Genomic DNA, 21,187 nt, shown 5'->3' on the forward strand with positions numbered 1-21,187 from the left:
GATCTTGTCATCGAATTTGTTGTTTCTTTAAATCTGAACGAGTAGTTCTAGTTTTGTTCCTTTAGATCTCATTTCTGAAATTAAATTCTGCTTCTCTTGTTTCTCTAGTTGGGTATCTTTATTTTGTTTTTGCACTTTCCATCGCTGCAATCGTAGTTGTGACAAGTTCCTGCACAAATTCATTTATGCAATTTAAATTCTGATGTATCTCTTTTAGTTTCTAGATCATAGAGTATGTTAGTTCTCTTAAGCTAGGATTTAATCATTACATAGGATCAGGTTATTAGCTGCATTTGAATTCTTAAGTTAGGATTTGAAACAAACTAACCACCCCCATTTTATCAGGAGAAAACCTAAAAAAAATAATAATTCTAGTCTAAGATCAAACATTCTATTACTAGTTTCCTTGAGATATTCGACCTTGGCTTTTTACTACAACAATCTGGAGTAGTTAAGGGTTTTCAAGATTAATTAATTTGGAGTTCATACGTGACAGTCAATTCGAACGTACCAAATTTTGGCGCCGTTGCCGGGGAGACTAGTAGAGTTTGTTTGTTTTTAGATTGTGCATAGTTTATCTTTTCTTTGTTTTCACTTTCTTTGTTTTATTGCCTATCCACTTTTGTTCTAATTATTGATTTTTGGTGGTATGACCAGGTCTTCATGTGATAAGTTACTTGATATTGATCCGGAAATTGAAAGGACCTTCAGAGCTTTGAGAATTCAGGAGAAAATTTCAGAGGACTCAGGAAGTTCTTTATCATCTTCAGATACCCCCATGGCTGATCATAGTAGGACAATGAAGGAGCTTGCAGCTCCTGATGAGGCTTTCAAGTATTCATGTATCACTTACCCAACTTTAGCTCGTGATTTTGAGTTGAGATCAGGGTTGATTCATTTGCTTCCCAAATATCAAGGATTATCTAGAGAAGACCCAAACAGACATTTGCATGAATTCCATTTGGTTTGTTCAACCATGAAACCACAAGGAATTTCAGAAGAGGATATCAAGATAAGGGCTTTTCCATTTTCACTTACTGGAGTAGCAAAAGATTGGTTGTATTATTTGCCACCGGGATTTATAACTTCATGGATAGATATGAAGAAGGCTTTCTTGGAGAAATTCTTTCCTGCCTCGAGGACTGCAACTATTAGGAAAAGCATCTATGGGATTCAACAAGTGGTGGGAGAGACACTTTATGATTATTGGGAGAGATTCAAGAAATTATGTTCAAGTTGTCCTCAACACCAAATAAGTGAGCAGTTGTTAGTCCAATACTTCTATGAGGGTTTATTACCTATGGACAGAAGTATGATAGATGCAGCAGCTGGAGGAGCTTTAGTAAACAAGACTCCAGAGCAAGCACGGGAGCTAATTTCGAACATGGCTGAAAATTCACAGCAATTTGGAAGTAGAGCACTCACTACTAGAGGAGTTGGTGAAGTTCAAATGGTTTCTAATGAACAAAAGGAGATAAAGAATTCATTGATGGAATTAACGACCTTGGTGAAACAATTAGCCTTGAACAATGCTACTCAACCTTCTGTTGTGCCGAATATGCAATTTCCATGTAAACAAAGCATAGTTTGTAGCATTTGTTCGAGTCCAGATCACCTTTCAGAACTTTGTCCAAATCTCATTCAAGATGAATCTTTGGCAGCATTCTCTAGAGCTCAGTTCCAACAAAAACATGACCCGTATTCATCTACATATAATCCGAGTTGGAGAGATCATCCAAATTTGAAGTATGGCAATTCATTCTATCAACATCCATCTTCAAATCAGCATTTCAGCCACACTTCCAGCAATTTCCAGCAACCTCAGCAAGGTTTCCAGCAGTATAATCAGAATTTCCAGCAAGGTTTTCAGCATCATTACCAGCCTGCAAATCAATATCAGCAATCGTATCAGCCTTATCAGCAATTTCAGAATCTGAATCAGAATCAGCATTATCAATATCAAAATCAGAATTTCCAGCAATCAATTCCAGCACTTCCAGCACCTACAAAGATGAGTTTAACTCAAGGAGGTTCCAATAATGTTTCAAATTCAGATCCACAGCAAGCTAGATTGGAGGAATTGATGCAGCAAATTCTTCAGCAGCAACAAAATCAGGAAAGGCAGATTGGGCAATTGGCTTCTAGCATTAATCAGATTCAAGCTCAGGGATCGAGTCAATTGCCATCTCAAACAATTCCTAATCCTAAAGGGAACGTTAGTGCATTAACTTTAAGGAGTGGAAGAAAAATTTCAGAATCTTCAAGAGGAAGAGCTGCTGCTGAAAATTTTTCAGAAATCCAGCCATCCAGTTTCAGCAATGAAGAACTCCCAGAAGTGCAGAATGTGCCAGTTTCAAGTTCTAATCCAATTCACATTGATCCCTACGGTTTGGAGCATGCACAAGGAGGTGGAAATCTGATGCCAGATTTTTCCAGCAACTCTTGTCCAGCTGAACATTTTCCAGCAACAACTTCATAAAGCAGCAAATCTGGAAATGCAGGATTTCAGAATTCAGAGCAGAACATTCCATTGCCTTTCCCTCAACGCAGAGTTCAACCAAGGAAGAATGTAGAGGAAGAGAAAGCAAAGGAGTTCCAGGAGCTTGTGGACTTATTCAGCAAGGTGGAAGTAAATGTTCCTTTACTCACAATGATCAAGCAAATTCCAAAATATGCGAAATTTTTGAAGGATCTTTGTGTGCACAAGAAGAAATTGAAGGGGAATGAGTTGATTAGCATGGGCAAGAATGTGTCTGCACTTCTTTAAACAGTTCCTCAGAAATGCGAAGATCCTGAAGTTTTTACGGTTCCTTGTGAAATTGGGAGTAATCTGTTTAAAGATGCCATGCTAGATTTGGGAGCTTCAATTAATGTGATGCCAAAATCAGTTTTTCAGACATTAGGGATTGGACCATTACAACCTACAGGAGTAGTCATTCAGTTAGCTGACCGCAGTCAGACTCATCCAGCTGGAGTTATTGAAGATGTATTGGTGAATGTGAGAGAACTTATCTTTCCTGCAGATTTTTATATCCTCGACATGGAGGGAGACTATCTGGCCAGTAGATCTCCACTCATTCTAGGATGACCATTTTTGAAGACTGCAAGGACCAAGATTGATGTTCATGCGGGCACACTTTCTATAGAGATAGGAGACACAGTGGTCCAATTCAGTATTTTTGACGCTATGAAGTATCCTAGAGAGGATCATTCAATTCTTAGTTTGGATATTTCAGAGGAGCTAGACAGTATAGATTTCTTTTCAGTGATTGATTCAGACTCAAATGCTGCAGAGGGTGGTATAGGTGATTTTTTGTTTTCAGAAGAGGAGGATATTTCAGCCTTGGGAGTGGATGATGAGTCTTGTGGAGTATATCCGAGTGAGAGAGATAATTTATGCGTAGGGGATTGCTTAGGAGAAGCTCTATCCCTAGGATCGCCCAGAGAAGAGAAATTATGCGTAGGGGATTGCTTAGAAGAAGCATTACCCCTAGGATCGCTTTCAGTTGACCAGACACAGGATGAGTTGAAGCCATTGCCGCCACATTTGAAGTATGCTTATTTAGGAGAGAACCAGCAGCTACCTGTCATCATAGACCAGAATCTTGAACCAGAACAAGAAAGCAGATTATTAGAGATTCTGAGGCAGCACAGGAAGGCCATTGGATGGACTTTAGTAGATATTCCTGGTATTAGTCCTTCTATTTGCATGCATAGGATGTATTTGGAGGAGGATGTGAAACCAGTGAGATAGCCCCAGAGGAGACTTAACCCACTAATCCTTGATGTAGTAATGAAAGAGGTGACTAGACTGCTACAGGCAGGTATCATTTACCCTATTTCTGACAGTAAGTGGGTAAGCCCCATCCACGTGGTTCCAAAGAAATCAGGAGTGACAGTTGTGACTAATGAAGAGAATGAGTTGGTGCCCACCAGAGTGAAAAATTCTTGGAGAGTTTGTGTGGACTATAGGAAACTGAACCAAGCAAGCAGAAAGGACCACTACCCCCTACCTTTTATTGATCAGATGTTGGAAAGACTAGCGGGCAAGTCACATTATTGCTTCCTAGATGGTTACACGGGATATTTTCATATTTGCATCGACCCAGAGGATCAAGAGAAGACCACCTTCACTTGTCCTTTCGGTACATTTGCCTATAGACGGATGCCATTTGGATTATGCAACGCTCCAGGAACTTTTCAGCGATGCATGGTAAGTATTTTTGGTGATTTATTAGAGCATTGCATGGAGGTTTTCATGGATGATTTTTCTGTATATGGTTCATCATTTGATGCATGTCTAGAAAATTTCTCTAGGGTTTTAGATAGATGCATTGAGACTGACTTGGTACTTAATTTTGAAAAATGTCATTTTATGGTTGAGCATGGTATTGTTTTAGGACACATAGTCTCTAGGAAAGGTATTGAGGTAGATCCTGCTAAAGTTAGTGCTATATCTTCTTTATCTTACCCCGCATGCGTGCGGGATGTTCGAGCTTTTCTTGGCCATGCAGGATTCTACAAGAGATTTATTAGGGACTTTAGTCAGATCGCTCTTCCATTGTCTCAGTTGCTTCAGAAAGATGTGGAGTTTCATTTTGATCAGAGGTGTAAGGAAGCCTTTCAGAGATTGAAGGAGGCTTTGGTTTCTGCACCTATTATTAAGCCACCAGATTGGGCTTTACCTTTTGAGCTGATGTGTGATGCTTCGAATTTTGCCATAGGGGCAGTACTTGCACAGAGAGTAGAGGGAGCACCACATGTGATCTGTTATGCATCGAAGACCTTAGATTCGGCTTAAGCAAACTACACCACGACAGAAAAAGAACTTCTTGCCATTGTTTTTGCTTTAGATAAATTCAGATCATATTTATTATGTTCTCACGTGGTTGTATTTTCTGATCATGCAGCATTGAAGTTTCTCCTCAAGAAGCCAGATGTTAAGCCCAGATTGATTAGATGGATGCTTCTTCTCCAGGAGTTTGATTTAGAGATTCGTGATAGGAGTGGGAAGGAGAACTTGGTTGCAGATCATTTAAGTAGAATTGAAGGGGATTTGGACCACACGGTTATTGATGATGATTTTAGAGATGAGCATCTCTTCAGGGTGCATGGTGAGTCTCCATGGTATGCAGATCTGGTTAATTTTTTAGTAGGTAATGTTTTTCCTGCACAATTTTCAAAAGCTCAAAAGGACAAATTGAAACATGATTCAAAATATTATGTGTGGGATGATCCTTATCTGTGGAAATTTTGTAGTGATCAGATTATTAGGAGATGCATACCTGATTTTGAGTTCCAATCTGTACTTACATTTTGTCATTCATTTGAGTGTGGGGGGCATTTTGGACCCCAAAGGACTGCGAGGAAAGTTTTGGAATGTGGTTTGTACTGGCCCACCCTCTTTCGTGATGCCTATATTTTTTGTAGATCATGTGATAGGTGTCAACGAACTGGAAACATAGGACCTAGGAATGAAATGTCTCAACATTTCATGCTATTTTGTGAGGTCTTTGATGTATGGGGCATTGATTTCATGGGTCCATTTCCTGTCTCTTTTGGATTTTCATATATTTTGCTAGCAGTTGATTATGTTTCCAAATGGGTGGAGGCCATCCCCACCAGGACTGATGATTCTTCAGTTGTTGTTAGTTTTGTCAGGACACATATTTTCTGCAGGTTTGGCATGCCCAGGGCAATAATCAGTGATCGAGGGTCACATTTTTGTAACAAACGCATGAAGGCTATGTTGAGCAGATATGGAGTTTCACATAGAGTTTCCACTCCCTATCATCCCCAAACAAATGGACAAGCTGAGGTATCAAATAGAGAAGTGAAGTCAATTTTGGAGAAAACAGTGAGGCCTGACAAGAAAGATTGGAGTAAGAGATTAAATGATGCACTTTGGGCTTACAGAACAGCTTTCAAAACACCCATAGGGATGTCTCCATATAGGATGGTGTATGGTAAAGCTTGTCATCTTCCAGTGGAAATTGAACATAGAGCATTTTGGGCAGTGAAAGCTTGTAATTTTGATGCTAGCACAGCTGGGGAAGAGAGGAAGTTACAACTCCAAGAACTTGAAGAGATTAGACTAGAGGCATTTGAGAACTCAAGGATCTACAAGGAAAAGACCAAGAATTTTCATGACAAGCACATTATAGGGAAGGAGTTCAAAATTGGTGACAAAGTGCTTTTGTATAAATCCCGGCTTAAATTGATGAAAGGCACATTGAAGTCTCGTTGGGAAGGACCCTTTAGTGTGACTAACATTTTCCCCTATGGAGTATTGGAAATAAAGGAAGAGTCTACTGATCGGAAATTCAAAGTAAATGGACATAGGCTAAAGATATTTCATGAAGGAGCAAAAGGGATGGTAATGCAAGAATTGAACAGTACCGAAGCCATCTATTCAATGTGACAGGGAAGACTTGCTATTTCTCATTACTTCATGCCTTTGTAGATATACATGTCATGACATAATTACATGAATAATTCACTTGTTCGTTTTGGTAGTTTTTATGTTTTCTAATAATGAATTCGGTCATAGTGAATAAGATATCATCATTTGGTGGCCGATTTAACTTCTTAGTTTTCTTAGTAGTTTTACTTTCACATATAATAATTCAAATTTTAGGAATCATGTCCCTGTAAAAACCTTTGAATCAAATTTGGTAGTTTTTGGTTAATAATGGTACCTCCCTTTACACTTCTTTATATCATTTTAGAGGTTTTAAAATAAAGTTACATTTGAGCATGAAGTTTTAAGTCTTTGTTGCATAAATGAATTCTAGGCTTGCGTAAGGTTAACATTTAGTGATGAATTCTAATTGATAATTTGAGATAATAACTTTTGCTTGCCTAGTGAGGATTGAGCCTAATTGTGTGATGCACTGATGGTTTTTATCACTCTAGAACTTGCTTGAATCTTTTCAACATTCCACTTGATCAGAGATTAAATCATTTTAATGAAGGTTATTCCAATTCCCCACTAGTTATCACTAATTCTATTTTCCTATACCATCATATCATTTATCTTTTCCCTTGTTTTATTATCTTGGATATGGTTACATGGGATGTTATGTGATGCTTTTATTTTGACCGGGACGGACAAATATTTAAGTGTGGGGGAGATATTTAGTCTTTGATTGAGGATGATTGTTGTGTTGTGTACCAGCAATTGATACATTCAATGTGGGAGCAGGAGTGTGGTATGTATGTATGCTCAACTACTTAATCACTATTGGATTTTAATCATTCATAGAGCAAGTTCAAATAGTTTCAAATTTCGGAAATTGATACTATGATGGTCTTTTATGAGCTAGGAAATCTGGTTGTGGCAGTGTGCAGGAATTCAGAAGTTGTTGTTGTGAACAGTTGCTAATGACATATTTATTGAGAGTTTTGAAATGTGAAGTGACAAATGGAATACTTGTGTCATTAACCACTTCTAGTCTGAAGTTCAGTTACTGGAGATATCAGGAATGCAGAAGGCCATGTGCAGCATATGAAGAGCTGGAATTTAGTATCAAAGTGTATCACAAATCTGATGCAACATTTCAATGACTGAAATGTTCAAGGGAAGTCTTGCAAGATGCAGAAATAAATGGTATTTCAGATTTGTCATGTCAATTTTGATCTCGAGAAACTGAATACATGTGTGCAGGAAACAGTGGCTAGCTGAGAAATTGGATGAAGGCTAATCTGTGCAGAATTGGATGAGAGCTAATCTTGAAAAAAAAAAAAAAAAAGCAGAAATACAGAAATGTACAAAATTGAAAACACAGAAATGTATTTAGTTTTGTGAAGAAATACAGAAATGCAGATGTGTGCAGAAATGTAGAAACTGAAAACAGAATTGCAGATGTGTGCAGAGTTGCAAAAGCTGAGAGCTGTTAGCTGAAGTTGAAGTAAATCAGTTTCAATTGATTCTTTAGTGCTGAGGGAATAAACTGGGACAAGTGAGATCAGAGAAGAGAGAGCAAGAATATTAGTCATGAGGTTGAAGCATATGCAGAAAATGCTTAATCACAGAAATGTAGTAGTTGATATGCAGGAATGTGCAAGACTGCATCCTGATCTTTTTGGATGGAAGGGATTGAATGATAACTGATTGTTACTGGATGATGGATAAAATAGTCTTTTGAAGGGTCAAATTAAAATAAACAGGAAAGTTGAAGAATCAGCAAAGCAGAAATTTCAGAAATTCTGCTAATGGTTATTTCTGTGCCAATCTGGGGATTAAGTTGTAACAAGTTAGAATTGCTGAAGCTTGTAATTCTGTGACGTATGCATCAATAGGGATCACAAGAAGCTAGATGAAGAGAAGTTGAGATTTTAGGGCAGCTAATGATGTGTAGTTGGTACAAAGTCCGAGCTGTATGAGAAATTCAGAATGGCACTAAACTGTGCTATATGTTGTAGAGCTATTGGATCACTGGAAAATCAGAATCCAGCTATTGATTGATTGTGGTGAAATGATGATCTTGTTTCTCTATAACTTGCATGATTTGTAGACGGTGAAATGGACACAGAAACAGAAACATACAGCTGAAAAATTGAATCTGAAATAATTCTGTAGCTTGGGTTTTGTCCAAAACACTGAATTGCTTAAACTGAAACTTTACTGATATCTGTTTAGGTTGTGAGTAAGGAATTCAGGGAATTTTGTTGGAACATTTAAGTGTTAATATCTGATTTCTTAAACTACAAATTTTGTGGCAGCCAAACTCTATTGAATCAGTGATGAGTTGGAGTGGAAATGTAGAAATCTGTGGATGTAGAATTAAAGAAGCTGGAAATTATTGAGTATCAAATGGAGTATCAAAATCTAGTGGCAGATTTTAATCAATGAGAAACTCAAGTTAAGCTCTATATTGTACTGAAACAAATGGTATTCTACCTTCTATGACATCTCAAAATATTAAAAAAATGATGATGAAATTCAGGAATGCCATCTGGAAATAGAAATGCAGAAGCAGTGCTTGACTGTGGAGCTGAAATCAGTTTTGTGCCAAATCTCTGCTTGAATTCAATCTCCTATTGATACACTGAAGAATGAGTACATATTCACATTATTTCTGAGCAAATCTGTGAATTATCAGGGGTTATCATGAAATTGTTGTTTATACAGAATAGATGGAAGCAATAGCATGCAATGGCTGAATATGCCATGAAGGACATTCTGGAGCCATTTTCAGAACTAATTCTGATTGTATAGATCTGTTCTTGTTGAATCTGCAGATTTAGAGGGGAAGTGCTGGGTGAAGTATCGGCCATGAAAATTAGCATCAAGACTAAGAGAACAGCATTGAATGCCATGGCCGAAAATTAGCATCACATAGCATTCTCATTCCATGTCTTCCACTTCTACTTTAATCTATGTTCTTTTACTTACCTTTGTAATTCTAATGCTTCCATTTGCTTTTGCTTTTTGTTTTCCTTTATACTTTCAATGAACCTTCATAAGGATGTATTTTGATATCTGTGATGGAGGTGAGAATTAGATGAAGAGCAAGCATATGGTAGTGCTTTTGCCATAAGTAGCTTGAGTGATCTCCACAATTACATGAATTTGAAATTAGGATGAGAGCCACAAAAAACTACCATGTGAGGACTAGTTGTGTTATTATTTTCATTTTATTCATGATGGATGAAATCATTAAATGGTTAACCGAAGTAAGAATGGTGTTCATGATTGCTTGAGTTTTTGAAACTTCATGATTTTAGGTGACTTCTTTTCACTATCTTCTGAATATGATTAAGAAAGGTAAGGGGGGGGGGGGTGCAACCTCGGTCATTTCTTTAGTTATTTTCTTGCCCGGGACGAGCAAAAAGATTAAGTGTGGCGGAGTTGATATCTAGTATTTTTTGTGCATAATTGGGCTCTTGAATTGAGTATTTTGCATCTTCTCATATGATTAATTCTTGTTTTATCTTATATCTTATGAGTTGAGAATTATTTAGAGCCTTGTTGCATTTTCTATATATTTCTTGTGAAATCTTATCTAATAATGGTACTTTATTTGTTTTGAAGGAATAGGCTCATTGGACTACAAGAATTTGGATTGGGCCCGATCCATTAAATGGAGCTTTCCTCTTGAGCTAACCCATGTCAAACCTTATCATCAAATCCCTAATTTTCCTCCTAAACTAAGCCCTAAGCCAAATGCAAATCCCGGTTCAAACCTTGTTATAAAACCCAAAAAAATCGCGGATGAACAGTGGCTGCGCCTACTGTTCATCGTGCCAACGGCGATTTCCTCTCCGTGAGCGCGCGCGCATGCCCCCGATTCCAGTGATAATCTGATCTTGAGTTCCAGATCCATAGAGGAGGATGCAAGGAAGCTGCTGACCTAATTTCCTGAAGCTGGAGGTTTGCCAAAGAGGTTTCGACGGCAAGCTTTGCTGGGATTCGATTCTTCATTTTCCGCCCCTGTTAGAACGGTGTTGACAGCATGAATTCATCAGCCATCTTCAGGAATCATCAAAGAGGTCTCTCTGGTGGTTCTTGACTTGAATCCAGCCACATTCAACGCCCCATCAGCAAGTCATTGCTGAGCACAGAATAGAATTGCAAATCCAGGTTTCGACAATTCTGCACAGATCTGAACTTGTGTTCTTCCAGAGAGGTTTCTTTGGCTAAGATCAGTGGGTTTCAGATCTGAACTCAGATCAGCTGCGTTTTTTTTTTCTGCTTTTCTGGATTTCGCATTTGAGGTTTCAAATGAGGACTCTTGTGTGACGACAAGAGTTGTGATTCAAGAATTGGTTGTGATTGGAATTGGTTTAGTTTTAATCCTGCATTTCATTACTGCTGTTAGCTAGATCTAGAACTTGTTTGTAGCTCAGTTTAGTGCATAGATTGGTTTCTTTCCAGAATTTTGCTTTAAATCTCTGTTCTGTAATGCAGAATTTCCAGCAAGTTTCTGTTAATAAAAGTAGTTTACAATCTTTGTTTTCAATTCAATCATTTCAGTAGATTTTGTTGAGTTTAAATAGTTCCTCGTCTTGTAGTTGCTGCAACTTTGATTACTGTTATTTGATATAGAAATTTCTAGCAGTATTCTTTAGGGACTTGTTCTGTTTTTGTTCTGTTTTTCTCTTGATGCAGTAATTCTAGTAGTTGCTGTTATTGTAATTAGGTTTCAATCTTTGTGTTCGATGCAGTAATTTCATAGGATTTGTTTAGTGTAATTAGTTTCCAATCTTGTCTTAGAGAAGAATGTTATTACTTTAGCAGTAAAGAGTAGTTGTAGTTTGATTGCAATTAATTTTGTTTGCTTAGAGGTACTTTAATCGTTTCAATTTTGAGTAGTTGACAATTCTTGAGAGTTGCTTTGTTTTATTTTACTTCTCTTCAGATTTTAGTCATTAAAATTCTGCAGTTTATTGTTTCTGCATCCTTGTTTTCTTTAGATCTTGTCATCGAATTTGTTGTTTCTTTAAATCTGAACGAGTAGTTCTAGTTTTGTTCCTTTAGATCTCATTTCTGAAATTAAATTCTGCTTCTCTTGTTTCTCTAGTTGGGTATCTTTATTTTGTTTTTGCACTTTCCATCGCTGCAATCGTAGTTGTGACAAGTTCCTGCACAAATTCATTTATGCAATTTAAATTCTGATGTATCTCTTTTAGTTTCTAGATCATAGAGTATGTTAGTTCTCTTAAGCTAGGATTTAATCATTACATAGGATCAGGTTATTAGCTGCATTTGAATTCTTAAGTTAGGATTTGAAACAAACTAACCACCCCCATTTTATCAGGAGAAAACCTAAAAAAAATAATAATTCTAGTCTAAGATCAAACATTCTATTACTAGTTTCCTTGAGATATTCGACCTTGGCTTTTTACTACAACAATCTGGAGTAGTTAAGGGTTTTCAAGATTAATTAATTTGGAGTTCATACGTGACAGTCAATTCGAACATACCATCGGGCAAATCCGGCTGGCTATCTCGCTGGGAGAGGAGCCGCTCAGGAGGATGCGGACAGCAAACTTCGTGGTGGTCGACTCTCCCTCATCGTACAACGTCATTTTGGGACGACCGGCGCTCAGCGAGTTCCGGGCGGCCGTCTCCACCTTCCACCAGAAGATCAAGTTCCCCGTCGAAGACAGAGTGGGAGAGGTACGGGGAGACCAACTGGCAGCTCGGCGATGTTACATTGAAATGGTCTGAGCAGAAGCAAATGCCGCTCGGAAATCACCACGGATCGAGGTGAATGCTATAACTGAAAAGCCTCCCTCTTTAGGTTATGAAGAAAAAGAGGAAGTGCAGATACACCCGACCCGATCGGAGGCCACGACCTTCATCGCGTTAGATCTGGAGGCCAATCAGAAAGAGGAGGTGATCCAATGCCTCCGAAGAAACCATGATGTCTTCGTCTGGTCGACACATGAGCTGCCCGGAATTGCACCAAGTATAGCGCAGCATGAGCTCCATGTCCGACCGGACGCTCGGCCAGTGAAGCAGAGAAAAAGGGATTTCAGCGCTGAACAGAATGCCATAATCCGGGCGGAAGTTAAGAAGCTTCTGGAGGCCGACCATATACGCGAGGTGCAGTTCCCGAGCTGGCTGGCGAATGTGGTGCTAGTTTCCAAGCCCGACAACAAGTGGAGAGTGTGCATCGATTTTCGGGATCTCAACAAAGCCTGCCCGAAAGACTTTTATCCCCTGCCCCGGATTGATCAGCTGGTGGACTCTACTGCCGGCTGCGAATTAATATGTATGCTCGATGCTTACCAAGGCTATCATCAAGTGCCGCTCGCCCGTGAAGATCAGGAAAAAGTCAGCTTCATGACGGCCGACGGCACCTATTGCTATAATGTGATGCCGTTCGGATTGAAGAATGCGGGGGCCACGTATCAGCGCTTGATGAACAAAGTATTCAGAGAGCAGATCGGGCGAAATCTGGAAGTGTACGTGGACGACATTCTCATCAAGTCCGTCCGAGCGACCAATCTCTTCAAGGACATGGAAGAAACTTGTAGAACGCTACGCAAATATGGAGTCAAGCTAAATCCTCAGAAGTGCCTGTTCGGAGCAAAAGGAGGGCGTTTCTTGGGGTATATAGTGACCGAGCGGGGTATTGAAGCAAATCCCAGCAAAGTAAAAGCCCTACAAGACATGCCGCCCCCAAGAAATCTAAGAGAAGTGCAGCGTTTGACCTGTCGGATAACTGCTTTGTCCAGATTCATATCCAAAACCGCCGACCGGAGCCTTCCTTTCTTCAAAATCTTGCGCAAGGCCACTAAATTTCACTGGGATGAAGAATGCGATCGGGCGTTCAAAGATTTGAAGGCATATCTAAATTCCCTCCCGGTATTAGCCAAGCCGGCTACAGGTGAGCCACTTTGTATCTATTTGTCTTCCACCGAGCAAGCAATTGGCTCAGCACTAGTAAGGGCGAGCGGAGAAGAGCCTGTGTATTTCCTTAGTCATATTTTAAAAGATGCTGAATCTCGCTACACTGGGCTCGAAAAACTGGCTTTTGCTCTGGTCCTCGCTGCTCGGCGCCTTCGCCCATACTTCTTGGCGCATACCATCATTGTCAAAACCAATAGCCCGCTCGGGCGTGTATTATTGAACCCAGAAGCGTCCGGGTGGCTCATCAAATGGACGACGGAGTTAAGTGAATTTGACATCCAATACCAGCCCCGCTCGACGATCAAAGCACAATCCTTGGCCGATTTTGTGACTGAGGTGCAAAGGCCGGAGCCGGAAGCTATGTGGAGAATATATGTGGATGGGTCGTCCACTCGGCTCGGAAGCGGGATTGGAATATTGTTGCTCTCCCCTCAAGAAGAAAAGATGCACTTATCCATCCGGCTGGATTATAAAGCTACCAACAATGAAGTAGAGTATGAGGCCCTCATAGCCGGCTTGCAGGCAGCTCGTCATGTTGGCGCCGGTCGGGTAACACTTCATTCGGATTCGCAGTTGGCCGCGCAGCAGCTCTCTGGCACTTTTGAAATTAACGATGTCTGGCTCAAACTCTACGCTGAAGCGTTTGAGAAACTTAAAGCCAATTTTAGAGAAGTTATTGTCCAGAAGATACCCAGAGCAGAGAATCAAGCAGCCGATGAGTTAGCGAAACTCGTGAGCTCAATAATGCCGGTCGCCATTCAGCAGCCAATTGAAAAAGTACTGTTGGTGGCGCACGTCGACCGGATGGAAGGCCTCACGTTTCCAAGCGACTAGCGGACACCCATCATAGAGTTCCTCCGCTCGGGCGCCACACCATCCAATGAGAATGAAGCCCAGCTGCTAAGGAGGAGAGCCGGTCGGTTCACACTCATCGGCGATCAGCTTTACAAAAAGGCTTTCTCACGCCCACTGTTGAAATGCGTGAGCTCGGAGGACTCGACTTACATCCTCCAAGAAGTACATCAAGGATCGTGCGGAGGGAATCCGAGCGGACGATCACTAGCTAAGAAGATCCTATTGGCCGGGTACTTCTGGCCAACCTTACAAGTAGACGCTGCTCGGACCGTGTCGACGTGCCTTTCGTGCCAGAAGTACCATAACTTCTACCACCGACCGGCAGAGGAAATGAAGGCCGCCACTGTGTCTTGCCCGTTCGACCAATGGGGAATGGATATTGTGGGTCCGTTTCCTATGGCGACCGGACAGTGAAAATTCTTATTGGTGGCGGTTGATTATTTTTCCAAGTGGGTGGAGGCCGAGCCGCTAGCCAAGATCATCGAGCAGATGGTCAAGAAATTTATTTAGCAGAACATCATCTGTCGGTTCGGCATCCCCCGTCGACTTATCTCCGATAATGGGCGGCAATTCACGGGAAAGTTGCTCGAAGATTGGTGCAAAAGCTATGGCATCGAGCAACACTTCACATCCGTGGCATATCCCCAGAGCAATGGTCAAGCCGAAGTAGCCAATCGGGAAATTCTTCGTATTCTGCGCGCTCGGCTCGACCATTTGGGAGGAAGTTGGGTGGATGAAGTGCCGGGCATCTTATGGGCCATCCGAACGACTCCAAAGGAAGGGACGGGCATCACGCCTTTCCACCTGGTGTATGGCGGCGAAGCGGTCATTCCTGTTGAAGTCGGCGTCGAATCTGCTCGGATCCAAAATTATGATGAGGACAACGCCGAGCGGAGGAACATGGAGCTGGACTTGGTCGAAGAAGAAAGAGCCAAGGCGTCCATTCGGCTGATGGCGTACCGGCAGCGGATGAAGCGAAACTACAACCGCCGCGTAATCCCCAGATCATTCCAGGTCGGCGATCTTGTCTGGAAGAGAGTCAAGCCGGTTGGCGACGTCGGCAAGCTGGAACCTCCTTGGGCGGGCCCCTTCAAGGTTATTGAAAAGCTCCGCTCGGGCGCCTATTATCTGGAGGATGAAGATGGGCGCTAGCTGGACAGGCCGTGGAGCGCGAATCATCTCCAGCCTTATCGGGCTGGGTGAAAGGTGCACTAATGTAACTTATTTTTGCATACATTTTGGTCGCGTGTACCCTTGTAATGCAGGAAGCAAAATTAATTCAAAGGACGGCTAGTGTGTTGACCGAGTGGCTCAAGTTTGCCTTTAAGGCCGTCGAGCTTCGACGTTAAATATCGAGAGACGAGCCGACGTCTATAAACGTTCAAGCGGAAGACCGTCGAGCTCCGACGTTAAATATCGAGAGACGAGCAGGCATCTATAAACGTCCGAGCGGAAGACCGTCGAGCTCCGACGTTAAATATCGAGAGACGAGCCGACGTCTATAAACGTCCGAGAGGAAGACCGACGAGCTCCGACGTTAAATATCGAGAGACGAGCCGGCGTCTATAAACGTCCGAGCGGAAGACCGTCGAGCTCCGACGTTAAATATCGAGACGAGCGGCGTCTATAAGCGTCGAGCGGAAGAGCGCCGAGCTCGGCATTAAATATCGAGACGAGGCGGCGTTATAAACGCCCGAGTGAAAGACCGCCGAGCTCGACGTTAAATATCGAGACGAGCCGGCGTCTATAAAGCGTCCGGCGGAAGACCGTCGAGCTCACGCGTTAAATATCGAGACGAGGCGTCTATAAAGCGTCCGGCGGAAGACCGCCGAGCTCGACGTTAAATATCGAGACGAGCCGCGTCTATAAAGCGTCCGGCGGAAGACCGCCGAGCTCGGCGTTAAATATCGAGACGAGTCGGCGTCTATAAGCGTCCGGCGGAAGACCGCCGAGCTCAGGCGTTAAATATCGAGACGAGCGGCTATAAACGCTCCAGGCGGAAGACCGCCGAGCTCGACGTTAAATATCGAGAGACGAGCGGCGTTTATAAACGTCCGAGCGGAAGACCGCCGAGCTCGGCGTTAAATATCGAGACGCAGGCGGTGTCTATAAGCGCCCGGCGGAAGGCCGCCGAGCTCGACGGTAAATATCGAGACGAGCGGCGTTATAAACGTCCGGCGGAAGACCGTCGAGCTCCGACGTTAAATATCGAGAGACGAGCCGGCGTCTATAAACGTCCGAGCGGAAGACTGTCGAGCTCCGACGTTAAATATCGAGAGACGAGCCGACGTCTATAAACGTCTGAGCAGAAGACCGTCGAACTCTGACGTTAAATATCGAGAGACGAGCCGACATCTATAAACGTCCGAGCGGAAGACCGTCGAGCTCCGATGTTAAATATCGAGAGACGAGCCGGCGTCTATAATCGTCCGAGCAGAAGACCGTCGAGCTCCGATGTTAAATATCGAGAGACGAGCCGGCGTCTATAAACGTCCGAGCGGAAGACCTTCGAGCTCCGACGTTAAATATCGAGAGACGAGCCGGCGTCTATAAACATCCGAGCGGAAGACCGTCGAGCTCTGACGTTAAATATCGATAGACGAGCCGGCGTCTATAAACGTCCGAGCGGAATACCATCAAGAGATGACTCGGCGTTTATAAACCCACCGATCGGACAGTAGTCCAGTTCCGAAGGTAAAATTCGACGGGCGACCAAAGCCTATATGGCCGCTGGATGGATGGTTTTCTGCGTAGCCCTCGGTCGGATCCGACGTAATAGCGTAAGGCCGAGCGACCCCTTTATAAAATGTACTTGGGGCACAAAAAGCTCAAGACCAAGGCGAAAAACAAAAATCGGACGCAGGAAGAATGGGCAAATAACAAGACGCAGTTCATTCACGGCGACCGGCGGATAGACAAAATTTCTAAAGTTTGCCCCAACCGGCACGGATACAGAAAAATTACAAAATAGCCTCATAGACAGATTCTTAGTCATCAAAATTAAAAAGATGGTCAGGGATGGAGCCCATCATGGTCGCCAGGTCTTCGGCAGGGACGGACAGATCGGCAGGAGCATGGCCTTTGTTCTTCATGTAGTCCATCGCCACTTTGATTGCCTCCTCAAAAGTCAAGGAGAGCTTGTCGGTAAATTTCTCGCCAAACTCGTCCGAGCGGACGAAGGCTTTGCGTACCTCCGTCGATCGACCGGGCTCTCCATCATGGTAATCCTTGAGAGCGGTCTGGGAAGCATCCAGGGCAGCCTGAAGATCTTGCAAGGCTCCTTCTGCTTTGGTCCGATCGGCGGAGCGACCCTCCCGCTCGACAGTTAGTGAGGTGTCTAGCTCCTTCACCCGTTGTTCCAGCCCCCGGTTCTCCACCTTCATCAAGTCCATATCATCAATGGCCTTGAGCTTCCGAGTGGTCGCGGTCTTTACTTCTTTATCCCGCTGCTTGACTAAGGCTTCGAGGCGGGCAACCTCGCTTGTCAAGCCGGAAGTCTTACCCCGCTCAACTTCCAGCAACCTTTTGGCCTTCTCCAGAGCGGCCGTCGATTGTCTACTGTCCCCCGCAACCTTGAGCTTCTTCAGTTCGTCCTCCAGTTCGGCCAGGCGATTGCTGATGGCAATCTGCTCCACCCAGTTATGCGAACGAATATGAGTAGGTTAGAAGCTCGATCCGAAATAACTAACAAAGCAAGACAACATACCCTGGTCGCCTGTTGTAGATTGCTGTCGCCGAGCTGACCAGGAGTCATCATGGCGATCCGAAGACGAGCATCCTCCCAAGCTTAGGCGAGGGGACCCGTGAGTGTGATTTGCTGCTCGGGGACGATAAAACCGATAAGCGGCTGCCTTGTATTCTTCAGACGGGAGGTGCAAGATGGTCTTTATCAATTTCGGACCGCTCGGATCACCTTTAGAAGCAGTAGCCTTGCCAGACGGCTCACTGGCGGAGGAGGAAGGACGGTCGCCCAATCGCTTAATACGTCGCAGCGTTCTTGGAGGACTAGAGGGCGGCATCTCAGAGGTTGCCCTTGGAGAGTCGAGCGGCGTCGGGGTACTCTCAATAGAAACCGTCTCGGATTGCGGTTCATCGGATGGAATCGGTTGAGAGGTTGCCTCCGGCTGTTTGCGCTTCCGAGTTGCCAGAGGAATGTTGTCGGCCGAACGGCCCTCTACCTCGGCTTGATCGGAGGGTTCTATGTCGCCCGCAGCCTCGTCGTGAGAGGCAGGAGCGGCTAAGGCTTCGGGGACATCCTGGGTCCCCTCACCTTCTTCGCCGGCCGGATCCGCTGGAGCAAGGCCCCGCTCGGCGATCTCCTTGTTCTTGGCTGCCTCGATCTCGGCGGCTTGCAGTTTCAGCCACTCGGTAGCCTTGGCGCGCCACATAACTTCAGCTGCAGAAGCAAAAAATAAATCAGTTAGAACAAAATAAACGGGAAGATAAGGGAACTTACTCATGCTGTAGGGAAGATCGGCTGGGGTAGAAGACAAGACAAATATGTACATTACTCCCGGAAGGAGCAGCTTATCGATGTGATATCGTTGGCCGACCAGCCGATCGGCTGCATAAAGATAGGCTGCATCGCCTCTAAATTTGCCGAGCTCCGGTTGCGCTGGCATCGCCGTCTGCCACTTGATACGGAAGGTCGGCGGCTCGGGAAAACGTACGTAGAAAAAAATGCTCCTTCCAATGTTTGTTGGAGCTCGGCATGTTATCAAAGAGGACGAAACCTATCCTAGACTGGAAAATGAAAGTACCCCACTCGACTTGCTTGGAGTAATAAAAGTAATGAAAAATCTTAGGGTCGAGGGGGATGCCGTTCAGTTTAAAGAGAATTATCACCCCGTTCAGCAGCCTAATGGAGTTAGGAACTATCTGGCCGAGTGGGATGCGGAAGTAATTGCAGACTTGCAAGATAAACTTATGGGGTGGGAAGCGTAGCCCGGCCAAAAATTGATCTCGGAAGAAAAGAACAGTGTCGGGCGGCGGTTCATGGGGCCGAACGGCCGGTGTGGCTAATACTAGGTGATGGTCAGGAGGAATATCGTAGGTCCGAGCAAGACGCAACGCGTCCTCCTCATCGAAACGGCTCTCCATGGTCGTGTACCACAAACCAGGAGCGCCGCCGGTCGACTGTGAGGTACTAGTCATGGTCTAGGACCGGGAATAAACGTGGAATGGATGGAAAAAGAAATAAAACTAGGGAAGATGGCAAGATGATGAAAAAGATACCTAATAGAGAAAAAAAAGAGGCAGCAAGGGAAAGGAAGGCTTACGGGCAAAGGAGATGATCGAAAGGAGCTTTGGAGTTGTCGGAGAGCTGAAACGCAAGGTCGTCGGCGAAAAGAGGAGTAGCGGGATGTCTGGAAACGAGGAGGTCGAAATGCGGCGAAGAGCAGGGGTCGGGAGCTTTATAAAGGCGGCAGCGATCAATTTCCACCGTCCGATCTAGGTCGTCGATAACGAGGTTATCATCCAGCCGTTCCTTTCAAACGGCGGCTGTCCCATCGGATGTGACGCCACCGCCATACCCTGACAAGAGAAAGGCAGCCACGTGTCAACAAGTTACGGGTTAACGCGCGTGGTTAACAGAAACTTCGGCATAAATTCCAAGGCACGAGCGAGATATCGCCGAACGGCTGAGCATCCATTAGCCAGTCCGAGCGGACTAAGGTATCGGTCGTCACTCGATCAGATCGGCAGTCCAGTCAGTCGGACTTCGCCTGCTTCGACTAGACTTGAGGGGAAGGCAAGTGATCCGGTGGTCAAGGCAGAGGACCCCATTGCGAGGGGTCAACGCCACGTGGAGATCAAAGGGCCGGGGGGTCCACCGGAGAAGGGTGAGCCGACCGGACTTTGGAGAAAAGGATAGACCGATCGGCCAACCGATGAGCATCCAACAGTAAAAGGTGCCCTGACAGGGGTCGGGGTTCCGACGCTCAGTTGAAACAATAGCTAAGAGCCGAGCGGAAGGCCTAAGAGAAGGTGATACTGCTAACAGTCCTTACGTAGCACCCGCCCGGAAGTCTCCCCAGCATATCAATGCAAACGACAGGCGGGACGTGATGGGCGTGCCGCCCGGCCGGCGCAGGGGATGAGGGCCGTCCGGACGACGCTCTTCGTCCAGCCGGCCGGACGGACGTCCCGGCCGGTGGTGGGTAAAGAAGGACAGGAACATCTTCTGACAGCCGTCAAGTCCTATGGCTAGGCCATACTCCAAGTCTGACAACGAGGTGTTCTGTTGTCCCATTGAAGACGTGATTAGACTGTAGCGGTATGGCGTCAGGTAAGCTTTCTGACAGACACATAATGAGGTATGGGCTGCGGACACGAAGGCGCCTCGGTGGACGTGCAGGAGCTCTTTCACCGCTCTATATAAAGAGCCGCATACTTCGCCGGAGGTGCGCGTTGAACACCTTTGGAGCCACTTTTTTCCACTGCTTGCTTGCCTGACTTGAGCGTCGGAGGGTCACCGCCGGGAACCCCTTCCCGGCCCGACTTCTGTGCAGGTTCGCCGGAGCTTCGTGACACTAGCCGGAGATCTGCATCGACGACCCGGAGAGCGCCACGTGCCCAGCGTCCATTGATTCAACATTTGGACAGGATCAGTTGTGTATGAAGAGAAAATTTATGATGCTGACTTTGTTGATTTTAGGTCCCAAACAACCGGGAAATGATATTGACGTTTACTTAGCACCTTTGATCGATGACTTGAAAAGATTATGGGATATAGGTGTTGATGCATATGATGGATGTCGAGAAGAGAATTTCTTGCTTAGGGTTGTCTTACTATGGACAATCAATGATTTTCCTGCATATGGGAATATGTCAGGTTGTGTTGTGAAAGGATATTGCGCATGTCCTATTTGTGGTGAAGGAACATATTCGACAAGGTTGAAGCATAGTAGAAAAATAAGTTATACAGGCCATAGAATATTTCTTCCTACAAATCATCCTTATCGAAGG

The 21,187-nt window shown here is 44.2% G+C and overlaps 1 protein-coding gene across 2 annotated transcripts; it reads left to right on the top strand.

Moving 5' to 3' along the window:
- The first annotated feature begins 622 nt into the window (after window positions 1–622).
- Window positions 623–10,964, top strand: LOC122001093. 2 transcript variants are annotated; one of them, XM_042555673.1, is made up of 2 exons: window positions 623–5,114; window positions 10,037–10,964. In XM_042555673.1, exon 1 carries the CDS (start codon window positions 650–652, stop codon window positions 2,477–2,479), a length of 1,830 nt encoding a protein of 609 aa, XP_042411607.1. In that variant the 5' UTR covers window positions 623–649; the 3' UTR covers window positions 2,480–5,114; window positions 10,037–10,964. The 2 variants fall into 2 exon arrangements, with proteins under 2 accessions (XP_042411607.1, XP_042411609.1); XM_042555675.1 differs by having other exon boundaries at window positions 623–4,213.
- The last annotated feature ends 10,223 nt before the right edge of the window (window positions 10,965–21,187 follow it).

This window comes from Zingiber officinale, chromosome 7A (assembly GCF_018446385.1).
Source record: "Zingiber officinale cultivar Zhangliang chromosome 7A, Zo_v1.1, whole genome shotgun sequence".
NCBI classification, from domain to species: Eukaryota; Viridiplantae; Streptophyta; class Magnoliopsida; order Zingiberales; family Zingiberaceae; genus Zingiber; species Zingiber officinale.

Coding starts and splice junctions, on each gene's coding strand:
- LOC122001093 (XM_042555673.1), top strand. CDS start 650: ATGACCAGGTCTTCATGTGATAAGTTACTTGATATTGATCCGGAAATT.